The sequence below is a fragment of the Lissotriton vulgaris genome, chromosome 10, assembly GCF_964263255.1.
Source record: "Lissotriton vulgaris chromosome 10, aLisVul1.2, whole genome shotgun sequence".
Lineage (NCBI taxonomy): Eukaryota > Metazoa > Chordata > Amphibia > Caudata > Salamandridae > Lissotriton > Lissotriton vulgaris.
The window spans coordinates 545,410,755-545,427,973 of NC_141698.1; the positions used below are offsets into that span (position 1 = coordinate 545,410,755).

The 17,219-nt window shown below is 44.9% G+C and overlaps 1 protein-coding gene across 5 annotated transcripts in view; it reads right to left on the bottom strand.

Moving 5' to 3' along the window:
* Positions 1–17,219, bottom strand: part of TFAP4 (transcription factor AP-4) — a 45,220-nt gene that overhangs the window by 12,719 nt on the left and 15,282 nt on the right. Inside the window, exons 1-5 of one of the 5 annotated variants that reach the window (XM_086941392.1) lie at positions 10,057–10,639; positions 4,785–4,950; positions 3,792–3,890; positions 3,116–3,289; positions 162–296 (exon numbers count right to left, since the gene is read on the bottom strand). In XM_086941392.1, the coding sequence (XP_086797518.1) occupies positions 162–296; positions 3,116–3,289; positions 3,792–3,890; positions 4,785–4,859 (483 nt within the window). In that variant the 5' untranslated portion in view covers positions 4,860–4,950; positions 10,057–10,639. Of the gene's footprint in view, positions 1–161; positions 297–3,115; positions 3,290–3,791; positions 3,891–4,784; positions 4,951–10,056; positions 10,640–17,219 lie in introns of those variants that run through there. The other 4 variants (XM_086941388.1, XM_086941390.1, XM_086941389.1 and 1 more) reach the window with 4 other exon arrangements.

The window sequence follows — 17,219 nt, forward strand, 5'->3', positions numbered from 1 at the left end:
ATATTGGAATGGACTAAACCAGAAAGGAGTAGGGGGCACCATCTGAAGGCTACCCAATGATCAAATCTAGGATTTAATTTCTGGAAAGACAGAGTCAAATTGCCGACATTGAGGGGGGCGTGCTAAATCCAAAGTCTTCTATAAGAGAAATGGAGCCTCACCTGTGTGTGGATCTGCTGCCCGGGATCTGCCGTCTCCTGGTGCAGAATTCGCACAGGCTGCTCTTCCTCCATCTTGACTTCCTGGGCTATCTCCTTCAGCTTCTCAGGGTACATGTGAGCATCCAGGAAGCGCACCTGCCAGCCAGCCAGAAAAAGAGAGAAGCCCACACCATTGGTCTCCAGAAAGAACTCATTTTGTGCCAGCATAACGGGTCAAGGATCAAAGATGGGGGGAGGGGTTGGGATCATGCACAAGAGTGTGGCCCAACAATACACAAATAAGACAAAGCGACTGAACACACCCATGGGGATGAGGATAGAACTACTGAAGAAGGTGAGCACAGATTACAAAAAGTGACAATTTGCAAATCTGATAAGATGAGTTAGTCAAAGTTCACAGCACCAAGAGGATTGTATCCTGTCCCTGACAGATGGACGAATTGTAGAAAGCTGCTCTCCACAACCAGAGGGTGCCAAGAAAGAATACACAGCGAATTCCTATTATATATTAGAACCAGCAAAACACAAGACGTTGCCAGTGTCTAAGCAGATAGAGAGATCTAAAATCAAAGCCCCTAAGCAAACTCAGTCTCTTCTTTCCTGCCATCGGCCAGGCACATTCAACAAGCCTGCAACGGAGATACGGGTGGCGCAGCCTGTACGGAACCAAAGCAGAAGGTATTGGGTCAGAGGCGCAAGATGGTCTTAATGGATTGTTATTCAACATACGAATGAAGTGGTCTTTCAAAACAAACACAATTTTAACCTCCAGATGCTTTAAAATGATGAAGCTCAAATGGAGAGGGACTGCGGATCCTGTTCCAACTCGAGACATACAATACTTCATCAGGCAGCAGAAGCCCTATTTTTCAACAGTTCCCCTCCCACCTGTGCCATTATTAACAGGCGTCCAAGACAGACCTCTGGCTGGTCAAACCATATATATCTGCACATCAGACGCATGCAGCGTTTGTTTTCGAGTGTGATCGATTACTTGCAGGTAATCTTCAATACCACAGGTTCTAATCACACTGAGAACAGTCCTCATCCACACTGGCACCGAGCTACCACTTAAAGGTATTTAAGACGTTTTCCAAACCTGTTGGCTCCATTACACTCATACCTATAAATGCAGACCCAGCATGGAGAACCTCTAATACATAGCAGATCTTTGCAACTGAGGAAGCGAGATCAAGACCATGATAAATAAAACCAAGACGCTGTGTAATAAGGATACCCAAGGCAATAGTATGACTGTGCCCTGGAGGGGGGGGGGACGGGGGGGTCACAAAAAGCATTTGATCATGTCTTCTCACCCCCACCCTCCCACACCTGTAGCATACATATTACAGCAGAGGCTGCACAGGTGCATATTTCGCACTCACACAATTTCAAGGGAGGTGTTCCCTCATCAGTGTTGTGATCCCCATGCTAACAGAACACCAGTGACAGAACATTATTACTGACATAGGCACATGGGCACACAGGCAGTCAGAAGGCGCACCTCTTGCGCACCACACAGAAGAGGTGGAGTGTGACCAACACTACCACCAATGGAGCTGCTTGCGAGAGGAACGGGAGTTTTAGGGATTTACCAACTTACGGTATGCCACCTCAAGTAGGCAGTGTCTTACATACTGCACACACATGCTCCTTCAACTCCAGTCACACCCTCTGCATTAAAAGCAGATGGTCAGTTTCAAAACAATGGTCTGTCTTTCAATGCTGTGCTCTCAGGTTTGCAGGCTCAAGTTCAGAGATGGACTAGGAAGTATTGTGCAAGCTAGTTATTGTGTTAACTAGAGCACGTGTTAAGTTATTTCACTAAAATATATTCTGTTCGGCCAATCTGCTAAGAAAGCTGGTCAGTCTTCAAGACCTTTTCCGAAATTGTGCTCTAATTCGGTCACATTACCGAGGAATAACAAGGTCCAAATCGTGCCAACAATTAACGCACTTTAAGGTGCAGGTGAAATCCAGCTTTATCTTATATAAAAGAGTGTGCAGGTTCAATGGGTTCCAAAGGCTGGTTTTAAGACAGATTCCGGCTCAATGGAGACACCACAAAAAAATGTGAGTGTAGAGGTATATATACGAACTGAGATATGGCTATCTTCGAAAAGTATGCGTTCGGACGTCTTACCCTCCCCCACAACTTCCCAGCTGGATCAACATTTGGTCTGGGTCTTATACATACATATTAAAAGAACCTTCTTCGCAATTAGGGAAGTGGACTTGGGTAACAATCACACCACGGGCAGAGAATTGATCTCCGAAAAAGAGCTCCTTCACCAGGCCCATTGGGCCTTGCAGTACACACAACGAGGAGCCGACCCAATGAGAAGCATGCAACTTCAGTGGGTGAGGGTCTACGCATCCTATGGAAAGGGGTCTATGTCAATCTGAGAAAACTAGCAATTGGAGCCTAGGAACTACACGACAGACCTGCGCACACTTTCGTAAATATCATCAACTGGGAGGAAGTGTGCTGGATCATAACAATTCTTCTCACCTAACCTTTCCCTTCTTTCCCATATGAAACCAGTTTTTTCCTCATTACAGTGGAAGTGAAACTGTACTGCATCACTACCTAACTTTTGTGTTCATATCTACCTAGAAAGAGGTAGGTTATAGAGCATCTTTGTAGATGCCGGGGTAATCCCTTTAGCATAAGTAGCTGAGTTCAGAGGCTGCGGGGAGATATAAAAGGTATATCCCAGCCACTGACCATGTGGAGCACCCTCCACTGCAGGTAAAGAAGAGCCAATCAAAGCCTTGCATTTAGAACCTGCTAAGTGTGCATACTCCGACTACTTTGCAAGCTACTTTTTTGGTTCAATCTGGGGAGAATCAGAATGATGGAGACAAGAACAGCAAACACGTGCCACACAAACCTCCCTACATGCAGCGATGTTGCCCCCCCCCCCCCATATGCAAACAGTTGCAGCCCTCACCTGTTCCTCCAGCATCATGCGAACCGACCGCTCCTTGTCCAGCTTCTGCCGCAGTTCGAACATTTCCCTCCTCAAATCTTCTGCCTTCTCATCCTCCCAGATGTCAGGGGACCCAATGCCCTCATCCTTGTCTTCTGCTCGCCGCCTCTTTGGTGATGAGCCACTGAACTCTTGCTAAAATAAAGAAAAAGTCAAAGTCAGCTCAGTGGTGAGCACAGAAAAGGGCCAGCAGGGCTAGTCCCCAGATGTACAGAGGCATAATCAGTACAACAGCGTGAAGATTAAATAATTTGCTACTTAGTGGCCACAAGGTGGGGAGACAGAGACAACCTAAATTTGGCATTTGAATCTGCAGGGGGTGTCATTAGTTAATAAAATTACAGTTTTGCCAATTTTCAATATCGGCCAGCAGAAAGGTAAATATAAGGTTACATATACATCAAGGACAGGAAAAGCTAAAGACGAGGCCAGAGCCGCTCAAAATAAAATTTAAAAAGTGAGTAAAATCGCAAACACATGAAACAGGAGTCTCAAGGATAAGGAAACGGCAGCAGACAAAACATGCTCCAATGACATGAAAACAGAAGGGAAATCAGGTGAGAAGCGTGTGGACGACCGACAGGACACACAGCGGAGGCAGAGGCCAGGCAGGCGGCAGTGCAGTCCGTCAATGTACCTGGATAAATCTCTTCAGCTGCGTGTTCTGCTGTAATAACCTCGTCTTCTCCTGCTCCAGTGAGAAGATGTATTCCGCGGTCTGTTGAAGAATCGCCGCCTGTGAAAAGCCAGATAACATCACGTCACCACAAAGAGCTTCCTTGAGAGTCCCAATGTAATCCTGGCAACACTGCGCCCTCTCTACCTTGACGGGTTACTGATCCTAGGGCATATGAGTGGGACCCCGAGGTTCGACTGAGAAAGGAGGAAGGAGGAATTTCCAGGAATACTGGGCCAGATCCGCTAGTAATTCCTCATCCTCCCCAAGAGATCAATCAGTCAAGAGATTGACTCCTTTCAGCATCTGGATCCCACGGGTAAAACTTTACAATTCAGAATTACTATGGGGCAGGTTATGCAAATTACCAGCACCCCTGGAAGCTCGCAACAGGGGCCTACATTCTAGCAAAAAGCCACGGCTGCTCTGGCTTGAGATGGTTCAGTGACAAAAGGCGGCCAACCCACATCGAAGATGTAGCATGGAACAACACTGCAGATCCATACCAGTTTGCTTACCAACAGACAACACCATGACAGCTATAATCCTGCCCTCCACGAAACACAGCAACTACTCTAAAAACTCCATTCTCTCAAGCCAAACAAGAGTATCTGGCTTCTCAAGAATTAGAACAGGGCAGCTTAGAGTGACAACACTGCAGGAAAAGTGTGTCCTTTACTTTGGAACTGGGTAGGGTTGAACCTGCAACTCTCTGAATACTACTAGGCCACACAAGCATTCATGGACTAAAGAAAACGATTCTGAGATCGAGGCCATTCCCACCCTCCCTTGCAACTTTGCTGAGCCTTTTGCCAGGTTCCAGGCCCCTCTTCCTCAATTTCACCCTAACCTACTCGCCATGCTAAACTTTGTCCAAAATACTGCCTTTTGCAGCTGCTTTGCTCCCCGTCCAAGTTCACTTTTTCCAAAATCCCTGCAGACCAGTGCCTTTACCTTGCTGAGCTTCTCTCCGTCTGTGTGTGGAATGAGTGTTTTCAGAGACTGGAAACCAGCGTTGATGCTCTGCATGCGCCGCCGCTCGTTGCTGTTAGCAATCTCACGCCTTATCCTACGCTCCTGGTCCCGCTGGGTTTCTGGCGTTAATGGGATGTTGGCGAGGCTGAGGAAACAGGGTGCAAGAGACTCGGGTTAGTTGGACATTGATGTATAATGCTTACAAGTTGCTAACAAGACACAAACCGCACGGAGTCACAGTGCATCACTTTCCCTAAAGACACAAACTAATGGTAAGGTGAGAGAGGAAACAAACTTGGTTGAAGCAAGACATTTTTAAAGTTAAGAACACATTCCGATTGCAGCAAGGGAAAGTAACACTAGATGAAAATAGCCATCTTCATGGCGCCCAGGAAAGCAGATAAGTCTCAATGGGAGGCATAAAAATTATAGCTCAGGCAATGGAGCATTATTTCTAAGCGGCAACTACAGCGGCTGGAAAACCCAAATGGGAGTAGAGTAGACTATCATGGCAAGAGCAGACAGGAGGCACGGAGGATGTGGTTGGTATTCGTGGAGGAATTAATCGGCTTCACGTATAACCCCCGAAATAACCAAATCTAAAGTGTGAAATTCAGTAAGGCAAGCATCGTCCTTCAAAAAATACAGCAAGGTAATGGCAATGGCCAAATAGTATCGATAACACCTCCGGAAATTCCTGGCCTTTAAGTTAGCCGTACTTTGCATCCAATAATTTTAGGCCATAAAGTGCTTATGTGAAAAGAAATAGTGACAAGGCTAGGAACGCAACACGCTTTTTGCAAAAAAAGAAAAAAAAAACCTTAGGGCTGATCTTAAGGTATGTGTGGCTTGGATAAGTAGCCCGTGTTAAGAGGGCGATCTCTAAGCACACAAAATATTTATAGAGTCCTTACCCCAAAACACCCCACCCCAACATACAGCAAATCAGGGGGCCTAGCCCTGCAAATAAATTAGAGGCAGAACTGAGGGTATACACATTTTCACTGGGGTAAACCCCGCTGTATTACCCCAACGATTCCAAGGAAACGCTCACGATAGTGTTATGTAGAATTCATCATCTTGATTAATTAAGTTCTTGCTCCCTAAATAAACCACAGATTCAGTGCAGAAAAAGACCACAAGATGGCACCCGTGTGCTGCAACTGTACGTACATAGTCCAAACTCTCAGCTGCACATGTTCGAGGACAAAGCAGGTCTGATTGTATACTACAGCCACCAAAGTGAGTTACCTTCACGTGGTGAAGAGAAAACAAATATGCACCAAAGTTTCGAAAGTTTAAACGATGCACATTAAAAATGCGAATGCAAGTGTACAATTAATCTAAATGAATGGCATTTCATGTTTACGTTTAGCGTACCACGCCAATAACATGAACCATCGGCAGTGCACTTCTCAAGTAATGAATGGACTGCTCGACAAAAATCATTTACATTATGACACTACTTTCCCCCCCCATTATGTTCAGTTTCCCCAAGTAAAAAGTATATGAAAAATAAACCATGCAATTTATAAAGACTGAAAATAGTGAATTCATTGTAAAGTAGGAAATAACATAAGGTATGGGTTAGATTTTTCCAGTACTTTAAATATTATAATTTTTTTTAAACACAAACATCGGCATTGCCAATGTCTCGGCCCTCACAGACAGGTGAAACCTACTGGCTTTGCCTATGCTTAATTTAGGGAACGCCAGTTTGCAGTTTCTCTACTATCAAAGCCAGTGATGCACAATGGAAACTTTAATGTATAAGTACCTTGGAGACCCTATCCTTAACCTTTTTAAACTTCGTGAACATTATTGCACACTTCACATCCCCCTTGACAGAAAGAGACAAACAAAATTAAAAACAGCAGCACAGTCAGACACACAACTATAGAACATTTTGTGCAGATTGGTAGAGACGAATAGCATTGCAACTCTTTAAATACTGAACTGTCCGATGGAACGCCTACTAAGGGCCCGATTAATAGTTTCCGATGGGGGAGCAGGCGCCACAGCACCACTTGCTCTCACACGACAAACAGAGCTGCCCTGCCAGATTAGGAGTATTATCGTGGTCTGGCGGGTTGCGTGGGGGTCCCGCGGGGTGCAGTTTAAAAGCTCATAGTGAGCCTTAAACTGCACCGCCGCGGGACAGCCAGTGCACGTTCCTACAGTAATAGGTGCATGCACACGGCGGGGGTTGGGGGGGCTAGTGTGGTCTTACATTTAACAAAATAAAAAAATAAAACATAATAATATTAATAATAATGTGCACAAACTATTCGCTCACAAGAAGAGCTACTTACTGCCTTAAAACAGGCATCACTATCCAACACAACAAGTTTGCTTTTATTAAGCATGACCAGGTGGCAATCTTCTTCGACCAACCATACTAGAATGTAAATGCAACAGATATATAAATATGAATATCTAGGGGAAAAATGCACATCAATGTTGCACGATGTAAAAAAAGTATAAAAAGTGTCATTGGACTTATTAATGGCTGCTGCAGAATTTGTGTTGCATGCAGGATGTTCAGTCAAATCTGACCAATCCTTCATTCCTTGGCAATAAAACAAGAATCAGGAAAGCCAACCGGACATTTGTATGAAGTGGAGACGGGGTGTGAGCACAATGTACAGAGTGCCAAATTTGCTTTGTTGTCTGCCAGCACTGGCCTATCAAATGCATCTAAAGAAATGGATGCTACAGGACAAAAACCCACTCTGCGGTGCTGCCAGCCCACCCGTGAATCAGTTTCATATGAAAAATGGTCCCTTATGTACTCCAAAGGAGCAGTGCACACCCATCAACCAAAAGAAAAAACAATTAGGCAAAAATACACCTGTAGGCTGGGCTAGTCCAAGATGCGATTGACAATGTCTCAAGCCAACGGCTTAAGGGGGCTGACCCAAAGGCATTTACAGTACGAATGATTATGCTTGCTATGAATGGCACAGGTGGTATTCCGATTAAGCCTAAAAAGCACCACACGAATTGCTTATAGGCGATATGCCTAAATACAATTCAGCTATGTTGTACATGTGATCAATATTATTATACAGTTTCCCTGATCCAAGGGCCAAGCATCTACAGCGATATGAAGTCTTGACAAACTAGAGAAAGTCCCTTCCGCTCCCGAAAAGGATTAGAATAACCCCTCTTTCCTGACACCTATTTTGTTTCAATAGACTCTCGAACGCATCCATATCCTATTGGAAAAGTACCTATTCGCTGTCTTGGGATGCATTATCCGGAGTTTTCATAATCTGTTACTGGATATGGACTGTGAAAAACCTAAATAGCGATTAATGTTATCCCGCTCAGCCTCTCCAGTAGTAACAAGAGGCTGAGGGAGCAGAGGATGGCAGCGACTCCAACACACAGCATATGCCGTCAGGACAGATCGCATAGCGCATAACCTGCTCATTTTAGGTGGAGGGCATGCTGCATGGAGAGCAATAGAAACAAATTTCTAGCCAGGCGGGCCCTCGTCATGGCTAAAGTTCTTGTGCCAAATAATTCCGTGAAGGATTCCCGAGACATACTCTAGTGACATGCAGTAGAGGGGCGAGCAAGATATGGAAAGCATTTTGAAACTGCTTTTAAGCGACCACTTTATGTAAAGCAAAAGACAATCACTGGTATCCAGTGTGAACCTACTGAGGAGGGGTGCTTCAATTTAAAAAGAGGAACCCAATACATCATATCATGGTGGTGCCTTTTTCCATCTGGACTTCGTCTACAGCTACGTTTCTAAGGCTGGACCTCTTCTGAGGAGCAAATAATTACAATTCTGTGATTCTGTCCAGGATCATCACGACATGTGAATCACTTATCTGCAATGATTTTAGGGTAATCCCAGGCCTGGCCACGTTGTGTTTCAGAGATGTTACCATGTTTTGACCATTTTTTGGACAGGGGGTGGGGGGGGGGGGGGGGGCAGGGTGTACAGCTTACAGCCAGCTTCTCACAAGCCTACTGGAATAAAAAAAAACATGTTTTAAAGGAACTACATAAAAGGGTGCTGCGCCACGCTTCTTTATCCGTTGATCCATTCCACTGTCACATTAGCTTCCATCTGCCACAGCCCACTTCAGCCATTGGCTCTACTGCACTTGCGAGCGACCATGTATTGATCACATGTTTACATCTGCATAAAAAGAGCATTTCAGTGGCAGAAATGGTATGCCCTTAATTTACTACAACAATGCTTTTCACTTTCCATCAATCACCATTTTCCCACTTATTTAGTCCATGTGCGTTTGGAATAGGTCTTCAGATTATACCATGAATTCATTTTCTTTGCTCCAACACAAATCATTTTAATGTCATGTGCTTTGAAATTAAGCACTTCTACATCTGTGCCAAGTATTCTTGCCTTCCAGGAAGCACCAATAACATGCAATAAAACTTGTGGGATGGATAGTTTATTTTTATATTTAAAAAGGGTAGTGCTTGCATACAGCGGACATGTTTAGGGTGCTAGTTTGCTCCATATCCCTTATTAGTTGTGTGGCAACTGCGCCCAATAAAAATTAAAAAGAATATTACCCGTGTATCAGCGTCCAAAGGCTTGACCTATTAGCACTGCCAATGCTAGTTTTCAAAGCTGTCAATCTGAGTGACTAACAATATAAACACTAAACTGTCAATAAAGCAATGAATCTTAAAATATCCAAATAATTTAAAAGAGCCCACCTCAGAGAATATACCTGATCTTTTATGATCAATATTTTTCAGGCATGAACTTCAACAGTGGTCTCGATTTCCTTGGATGAAAAGGATGTGAATGTGTAAATCAGTTGCTACTAAAACCATTACCACCAAAGCGGCCAAATGTCATATTCAACTCCTTTCAACCAGTCATTGCGTTGTGCCACAATTCCTTTCAGCCAGTCATTGCGTTGTGCCACAATTCCTTTCAGCCAGTCAACATGCCACAATTCCTTTCAGCCAATCATAGCGTTGTGCCAATCAGCATATAGATTTTACTCCATCCTTAAAAAGCGATACTACATGAGCCAAAGTACTACATGTTGGTTAAAATCCGAGGATTTCCTGAAGGTGACCAGCCAGGAGCAGCTTGGGAATCAATGCACCAATCAAAGGCTGTCACTGACCAACCAGTAAAAGTACCATTATTACAAGGAGCATTTAAAAGTAAATAAAAAAATTAAAACACACAATTGGAACGTCAAGTTACGCTTTTAAACAACGTAAGTATATGTACATAAATGCCTACATTAATTGTGCAGGTGGTTTAAGGGCAGGAAGAGACTAAAGGTAACATCTCATGGGGTGCACCTAGTAACTGCGTTTGAAGTGTCGGCTATTCAATGGGGGCACAATATTTTTTCTCAACCCATGACCACCTGTGCCTTGCCAAACACATCCATGTTCCATTGGAAGTTCGAGCTAGGACCGTAGTATTGTTAGTGCGCCACAAAAACATGGACAGTTGCCAGGATGGCCTTCGGAAGTGGATGTATTGAAGTCGTTGCGCATGCAAGAAAGAGACCAGTTTTCGACTCCAGGTCCTCGGCCACATTCTGCAAACTACGAGTTGGGTGGGCCCTGCACTGCACAGCTCGTCTCGGACATGTACTTCGCCAACTTTCGATGAACACAAGGCCTCTAGCGGCATGCTCTGCACCGACGCCACCGGCCCCTGGCCCGCGCCCCCGCTAGTGTCTGGCTACAGGAGGCAGCCCTGGGGGCGGGGGGTGCTGCGAGACCCCCCCTCCCTTTAAACCTCCTGACTGGAGGAAGCGGATCAGAGACATTCCTCGGCCGCTAATGGCTTCCAGATGAGAATGCAGGGAAGGGCGGCAGGCCCCACCCTGCTCGCAGGCCTCGCCCCTGCTTCCGGACTCGCGGGCCCCCTCCCTCGGCCCTCTCCGTTCCCAGATGAGCTGGCAGCTCCGGAGCAGGCATTCCAAGGAGAGGGAGCGGGCCGCGCGCGGGGAGAGGGGCCGCGGCGCGAGGGAATGTCGCACTCTTTGTTCTGCGCGCGGAGAGGCCTCGTGAGCCTCGCACGTGCCTCGCAAGCGTCGGACAAGCAGTGTCCAGCCAACAAAGGGGTTTAAAGAGCTGCAGTGACGCTTGCTTCTTAGAAAGGTGCACAGCTGTCTTTCAACACACGGGACAGCTGTTGCACTCTCCCATTTTCACAAAAAAGTTAAAAGTATCTTTTAAACTTTAGACCTCCTACTCAATCTGCTGGAACCCAACAGTCAATTTTCCCCTCCATCTCATTCTTGGGATTTACTAGATAGTGTTGTATACAGGGGCGGCTGGTGACATTTGAAAGTGGTGGGGCGTAAACTAATTTGCATATTGCACCGCAGCGAGTGAGCACAGCGAGCGAGCACAGCGAGCGAGCCCGAACCACCTTGCATCCATCCATACATCATTCATGCATCCAGCCATCCATCCACCAATTCTGCATTCATCCTGCATCCATCATTCATTCATGCATCCACCCATCCATCCAGCATCCATCATTCATTCATGCATTCACCCATCCATCCATCCTGCATCCATCATTCATTCATGCATCCACCCATCCATCCATCCACCCACCCATCCATCCATCCTGCATCCATCCATCCATCCACCCATCCATCCTGCATCCATCATTCATTCATGCACCCATCCATCCACCCTGCATCCATCATTCATTCATTCATTTACCCATCCACCCATCCTGCATCCATCCTGCATCCATCATTCATTCATCCACCCATCCATTCATCCACCCATCATTCATCCATCATCCATCCACCCATCCTGCATCCATCATTCATTCATGCACCCATCCATCCACCCTGCATCCATCCTGCATCCATCATTCATTCATGCATCATTCATTCATGCATCCACCCATCCACCCATCCATTCATCCACCCATCATTCATCCATCATCCATCCATCCATCCACCCATCCTGCATCCATCATTCATTCATGCACCCATCCATCCACCCTGCATCCATCATTCATTCATTTACCCATCCATCCATCCTGCATCCATCATTCATTCATCCACCCATCCATTCATCCACCCATCATTCATCCATCATCCATCCACCCATCCTGCATCCATCATTCATTCATGCACCCATCCATCCACCCTGCATCCATCCTGCATCCATCATGCATTCATCCACCCATCCACCCATCCATTCATCCTGCATCCATTCATGCATCCATCCATCATTCATGTATTTTTATGACCCTATAACTTGCACACAGCTTGTCAGTGTTTAATACCAGTCTCGAACCTTGTACTCCAGCACCAATGATACATGATTAATATTAATTGTTTTTAAAAACATGTATTTATTCGACACCAATTTCACACCTTAGTCGGAACATCATTTTTATTTGTTTTTTAAAATATCTATTTATTTAACACCAGTGTAAGTCATGTATACATTTTTATGGTTCGATAAGAGGCTCGAACCTGGTTTCCCATCACCAAAGTCGGCCGTGCTATCCGTCAGGGGTTATGTAACAGGGCTATGTAGTGACCAGCCAATCCTGCGCCAGGATTGGCTGGGGGGGGCACCATGACTCCTCGCCCAGTCGCCCTGTGTAACCCCGGGGGCTGCGGCCCGCCCCCTGGTCCTCTCTCTAAGGGGGAATTCACAAGAAAACGATCTGCGCATGCGCGGGCATGTTTGTGCCCAAAAATACACTTGCGCAGCTGCAGCAGCCCGATCCTTCCCCCCCCCCCCGCGCGCCCCCCCCCCCCTTGCGCACTCCGGGAAGGTCGGGTGTCTCCCGGTTTCCCGGCCGGCAGATAGCGCGATTTTTTTAAATAATTGTGTTTGGCTTCTAGTGACGACGTGGTGGGTCCATGGGGCTTAGTGGGGCTTCGCCCCTACGCCCCAATGGACGCACCGCGCCTGGTTGTATATGGATTCAAGTACCAACACTTCACAGTAGAACACGCGCTTATTTAAGCGCAAGTATGGAGCCCTGCAAGTAAAACAGACCTGCTCAAACAAACACTGGCAAAGCCTTTCGAGCCGATTGGCTTTGCCACCGATATTGGAAACATTTCACCGAATACACATAGCATGTTTCACACGAGTATAGTCTGTTTAACTTTTTTGTTTTAAATCCAATGTAATTGACTGAAGGGTGAATTCTGGTGTGGGAGGGTGTTCTTATTGGGGCACAATTGAGAGCACCTAAGGCAGCAGGGTCAGTAGTGGGACAAGAACTGTCCCACCGTCACTTGCAGACAGTGTTAAACTGTCCAGCCCAGTCCCCCAGGCCTGCTCACCATTCTATACAGACACCAGCTGACGTGTGCTGGAGAGGGTGAACATATAGGGAATCGGGATGCAGCCCCCAGCTAGGTGTTTTAAAGGAGAACTTAAGTTTTGAAAATTCTTATTAGTGGGAACTAATTAGCATACACAGGATGTCATGCCACAACCGCAGAAGTCAGTGGCAAAGAAAGTAACTTCAGCAAAATATATACATAAAGCCAACAACAAAATAAATGTGAAATTAACATAACGCTAAATCGTCACCACTTAAGCCTCATAATTTACAAAAAGTAGAACAGCAGCTGTTATGTGCCCAAAACAACTCATCCTGTTAAATGTCGAGGGGTCTGTGGGAGGGCTTCTCTAAGGTGGTATCACTTAGGTCCAAAGAGCTGATGTGCACGTACACACGTTTAGAGGGCAGTTCTAGTCCTTACCATCAGGTGTGACATTTAGCCTGCTTTTATCGAGATCTCTAAAAGACAACTAAACGTGCATTTTTCACTCAGCACCCGATTTTTTTAAAGAGATGGGGGATTTAAATTATTTTGGGATAGTACGGTTTCGTTGGCCCCTCCGTCCATCTCATTCCCTGTTCACTCACTAATCTAGTAGACTTGTGTATTGAAGCCACTCTGGAAAGAAGGATCACTGCTTGCTTTAAGATGTATTTATTCCGATTTTAGATATTTACTTACTTTATTAGTTACTATTTTATAGATGCACTATGCACTTTACATATGAATTGTTTTAAAGGACTTCTGTGCTGTAGTTTTATTTTTTTGAGCAGTAACTATTATGTTTTATCGTTATTGGATCATTTATCTTTTAGCTTGTGGCCGTTGATCTATATAGATAGCATAGCGATCCAGTATAACGTATGTGAGGTTCCGGATTGTTATGCTGGGATAAATAAAAAATAATTGGCCGAATGCATTTCTCACATTGATTCATATAAAACCATACCCAATTTCAGATGGGAGACAGCTAAATTAAAGCCAGTTTTAGCTTCGAAACCTAGGAGTCGTCTCCCACCTGAATCATGTGTATTAACAATTAGGTGATGGTAACAGAGGAGTTGTTAGCTTCTTCTCACGATCTGTGTCCTTCGGCCAAAACGTTTTATAATTAGCGCACAAGATACTGTCTTCACCCAGGAGCCTGTCGCGTACAATTATGGCAAGATTAGAGGATTTATTTTCCCTTGATAGTCATACTTGCTTAACAAGTTAGCATTTGTCAACGAGCTTTCAAGAGATTGTGCAGATCACACACCTTTATCCTAACCATGCATGGAGCAATGCTTTGGTCAGTTTCACTGGTTTGTTTAAAGAAGTTGTAGAAGTTAACAGCTTTCACTTGAAGGGTGAATTATAGAGGCGAATCAAAAACGGTGTCCATATTCAATAATGTGTACAGATTCTGCCATAGAATTGGATATTATGCAAGAGCAACTGGATGTTGGAAAGGAAGGAGTTCAATCTATTTTTATCTCTCAGCTCTAGGACTTCCATTCTGTTAACAATTTAGCAAAGATGTTTGGCTTCAACCATTCATCAGTATAGAACAGGCACTATAGGGATTAGTTTAGCAGGCTTGTCATATAGCTGGACACAGCAGGCACAACAATATGACGGACAGAGTGCTGAAACTCATTCCCCCCCCCTGTCAAGAGATCTGGGTATAATCCATCGTTCTTTTGCCCACCATGCTACCCCAGTTAGGATTGGCCATATGCAAATCAAACTTGCCTCTGCTCCTCATGAAAACAGTCCAGCCCGAACACATAGGCTCGGACTGGATGCTTGTTTCCCTGGACTGGAAACAAGCATTCTGGGACCGGTTTCAGGTTCCCAGCCAGGCAAGCCTGAATCCAGTGGCACAGCGTGCAAGGGGCACACATCTGGGCATATCCATGGTCACTTAGGGAGAGTGGGAAGGGTAAGCCCATACGTGGGTCCCGTGCTCGCACCACAACCAGATTCAAGCTAGCCTGGCTGATTAGGGGTGATATCCCAAAAACGGCCTCAGGATACTTGTTTCTGGTCCAGATAGGACCTGGCCTGGCAGTTTGGGCTGGACTGTTCCCATAGGGAGCAGGGTCAAGACTGATCGGCATATGTCTTGGTCTAAACTGGAATGGCGTGGCATGCAAAAAACAAATGGATTTAATTTAGATCTGTGACTGGGGGTGAGAGTTTCATTTATTCAGCACTCTGCCCATCATCTGTTCTTTTTGCATTTGTCATACAGCCGGAGCATCAGGATATATTTTAAAGCATACCTAAATTGAGCACTATAATCTGTGATAACCACTCATGTGGATGTTAAAAAGCAATTCATCACCTGCATCCTAGGGAAACAAAGCAGATGAAGCCTAAACTTCACAAAGGAGAACCCGCTCCCATGTACCAAGAAACTAAAAGGCCTTTAAAAACTTCTGGTACTGTGTCCTCAATGGTAGGACATGCCCAAGAACTGCCGGTAGAGTGCAGCATAAAATAGAATGTGTTTGTAGAGAAAAGCTGCACCATTAAAATGTAGGCAGCCCATTGGGGAGGTATTGGCAGGGTGTGTGCATCAATCCAAAATATGGCTGTCTATAGGAAACAGAAAACTGTTTTGAGAAGGAATAAAACCCTGATATTAGGATGGCGATATCTGGGCTTAAATGATGGGGCACAACTTTACTTAAATGAAATAAAACAATTGTACCAGTTTACACTTTGTTCAAACGTCAGTGCACGCTCCCTTTCTTACATGTTTAGCGCCATCTGTGAAAAGCCTTTCAACGAATAATACACCAAGGAGCCCAACAGCATTTAATATGGTTTCATGCTGCTGGGCAATGCATTGCCCTTTGGAAGTAAAAGCAGAAACCGGCATACTAGTCGTAGAGGAGGCAGGGCTCCCATCAGTGCACATTACGTTTTCTGATCACGTTGCACAGGCTCTTCCTGTTGCTTAACTGACGCCAGACCCTTTCCCTACTTTTGGTTTCATTCTAACTCCGAGGAGAACTGGTGATGTAACAAAGATTGGCCTTTTCACAGAGGACTTCTTGCAAGATTAGGATATGCTTTGTGCAAAAGCACAGACTACTGTGTTTGTGAGATGGTGTCTGTCGCATGCACTAGCTGTTTGAATTGTACAGGTTGTGCGAGTACCAAACTGCCTACTTTTTTTAATAGAACTACTGTGAGCACTTATGTCGGTTAGTGTGCTGTGATCATTTAACTCTTCTTCACACGTGCAACGTTTGTCCTGCTTCTTCTAATAAAGTGACAAATGTACCCAGTAACCTCGCCTCGGACAAACCTTAAAAAGAAAGGTTAGCCTCAGTGACCAACGTATTCACACCTGCTCTCTAGGGGGTAACATATCTATGGAATTAAGTCATCGCTACTTTCAACCTCTGGCCTCTCTGCTGAACTAATATTGCATGTGCTCAAGAGCACAAGCCACTGAAACGTACCTCATCATGGGAGACTCACAGTCAGTTTGCGCCTACCATGTGATGGACCATACCACTCTCCTATAGCCCGAGTACAGATATGACCTTCGCAAACAATAGATTTGCACAAGATTCCTCTTCTGTAATATGCCTATGTTCAACCACAGATCAATAGTAGTGTTTTGCCAGTATGAATGCAAGTGAAATGCATTATTCCAAAGCAATTTCCCAACAACGTCACAGAATTTAGTGTTAGACAACAAGCCAATCCAATCAAGGACTTCAGCAACACACAGGGAAATGCAGAGTGGGATCAAGGAACAAAAATAATCATTCGTGGTTGATTCCTTATCTAATATAGGATTACAATCAGCACCAAAAAAAACAATGTTAGTGACTCAAGTTTGCCCAAATTTATTAAAACAAATCCACCAAAAATAACTGTAGATCACCACTCGCAAAACATATTACTCTACAAATTCATAGCATTAGCTTGCACCGAACCCTTTTTTCCCCCCAAGAATCATTAGTTACACACGTTATTATAATTTCAAAGAGTTGATTCGGATACAAAGGTGAATTTGCATCTGTAAGGAAAACATGCTGGTTCTTCCTCGAACCTCCTTAAACCATGAAACAGAAGAGTAAGTCATGATTAAGCAGTCAGCACA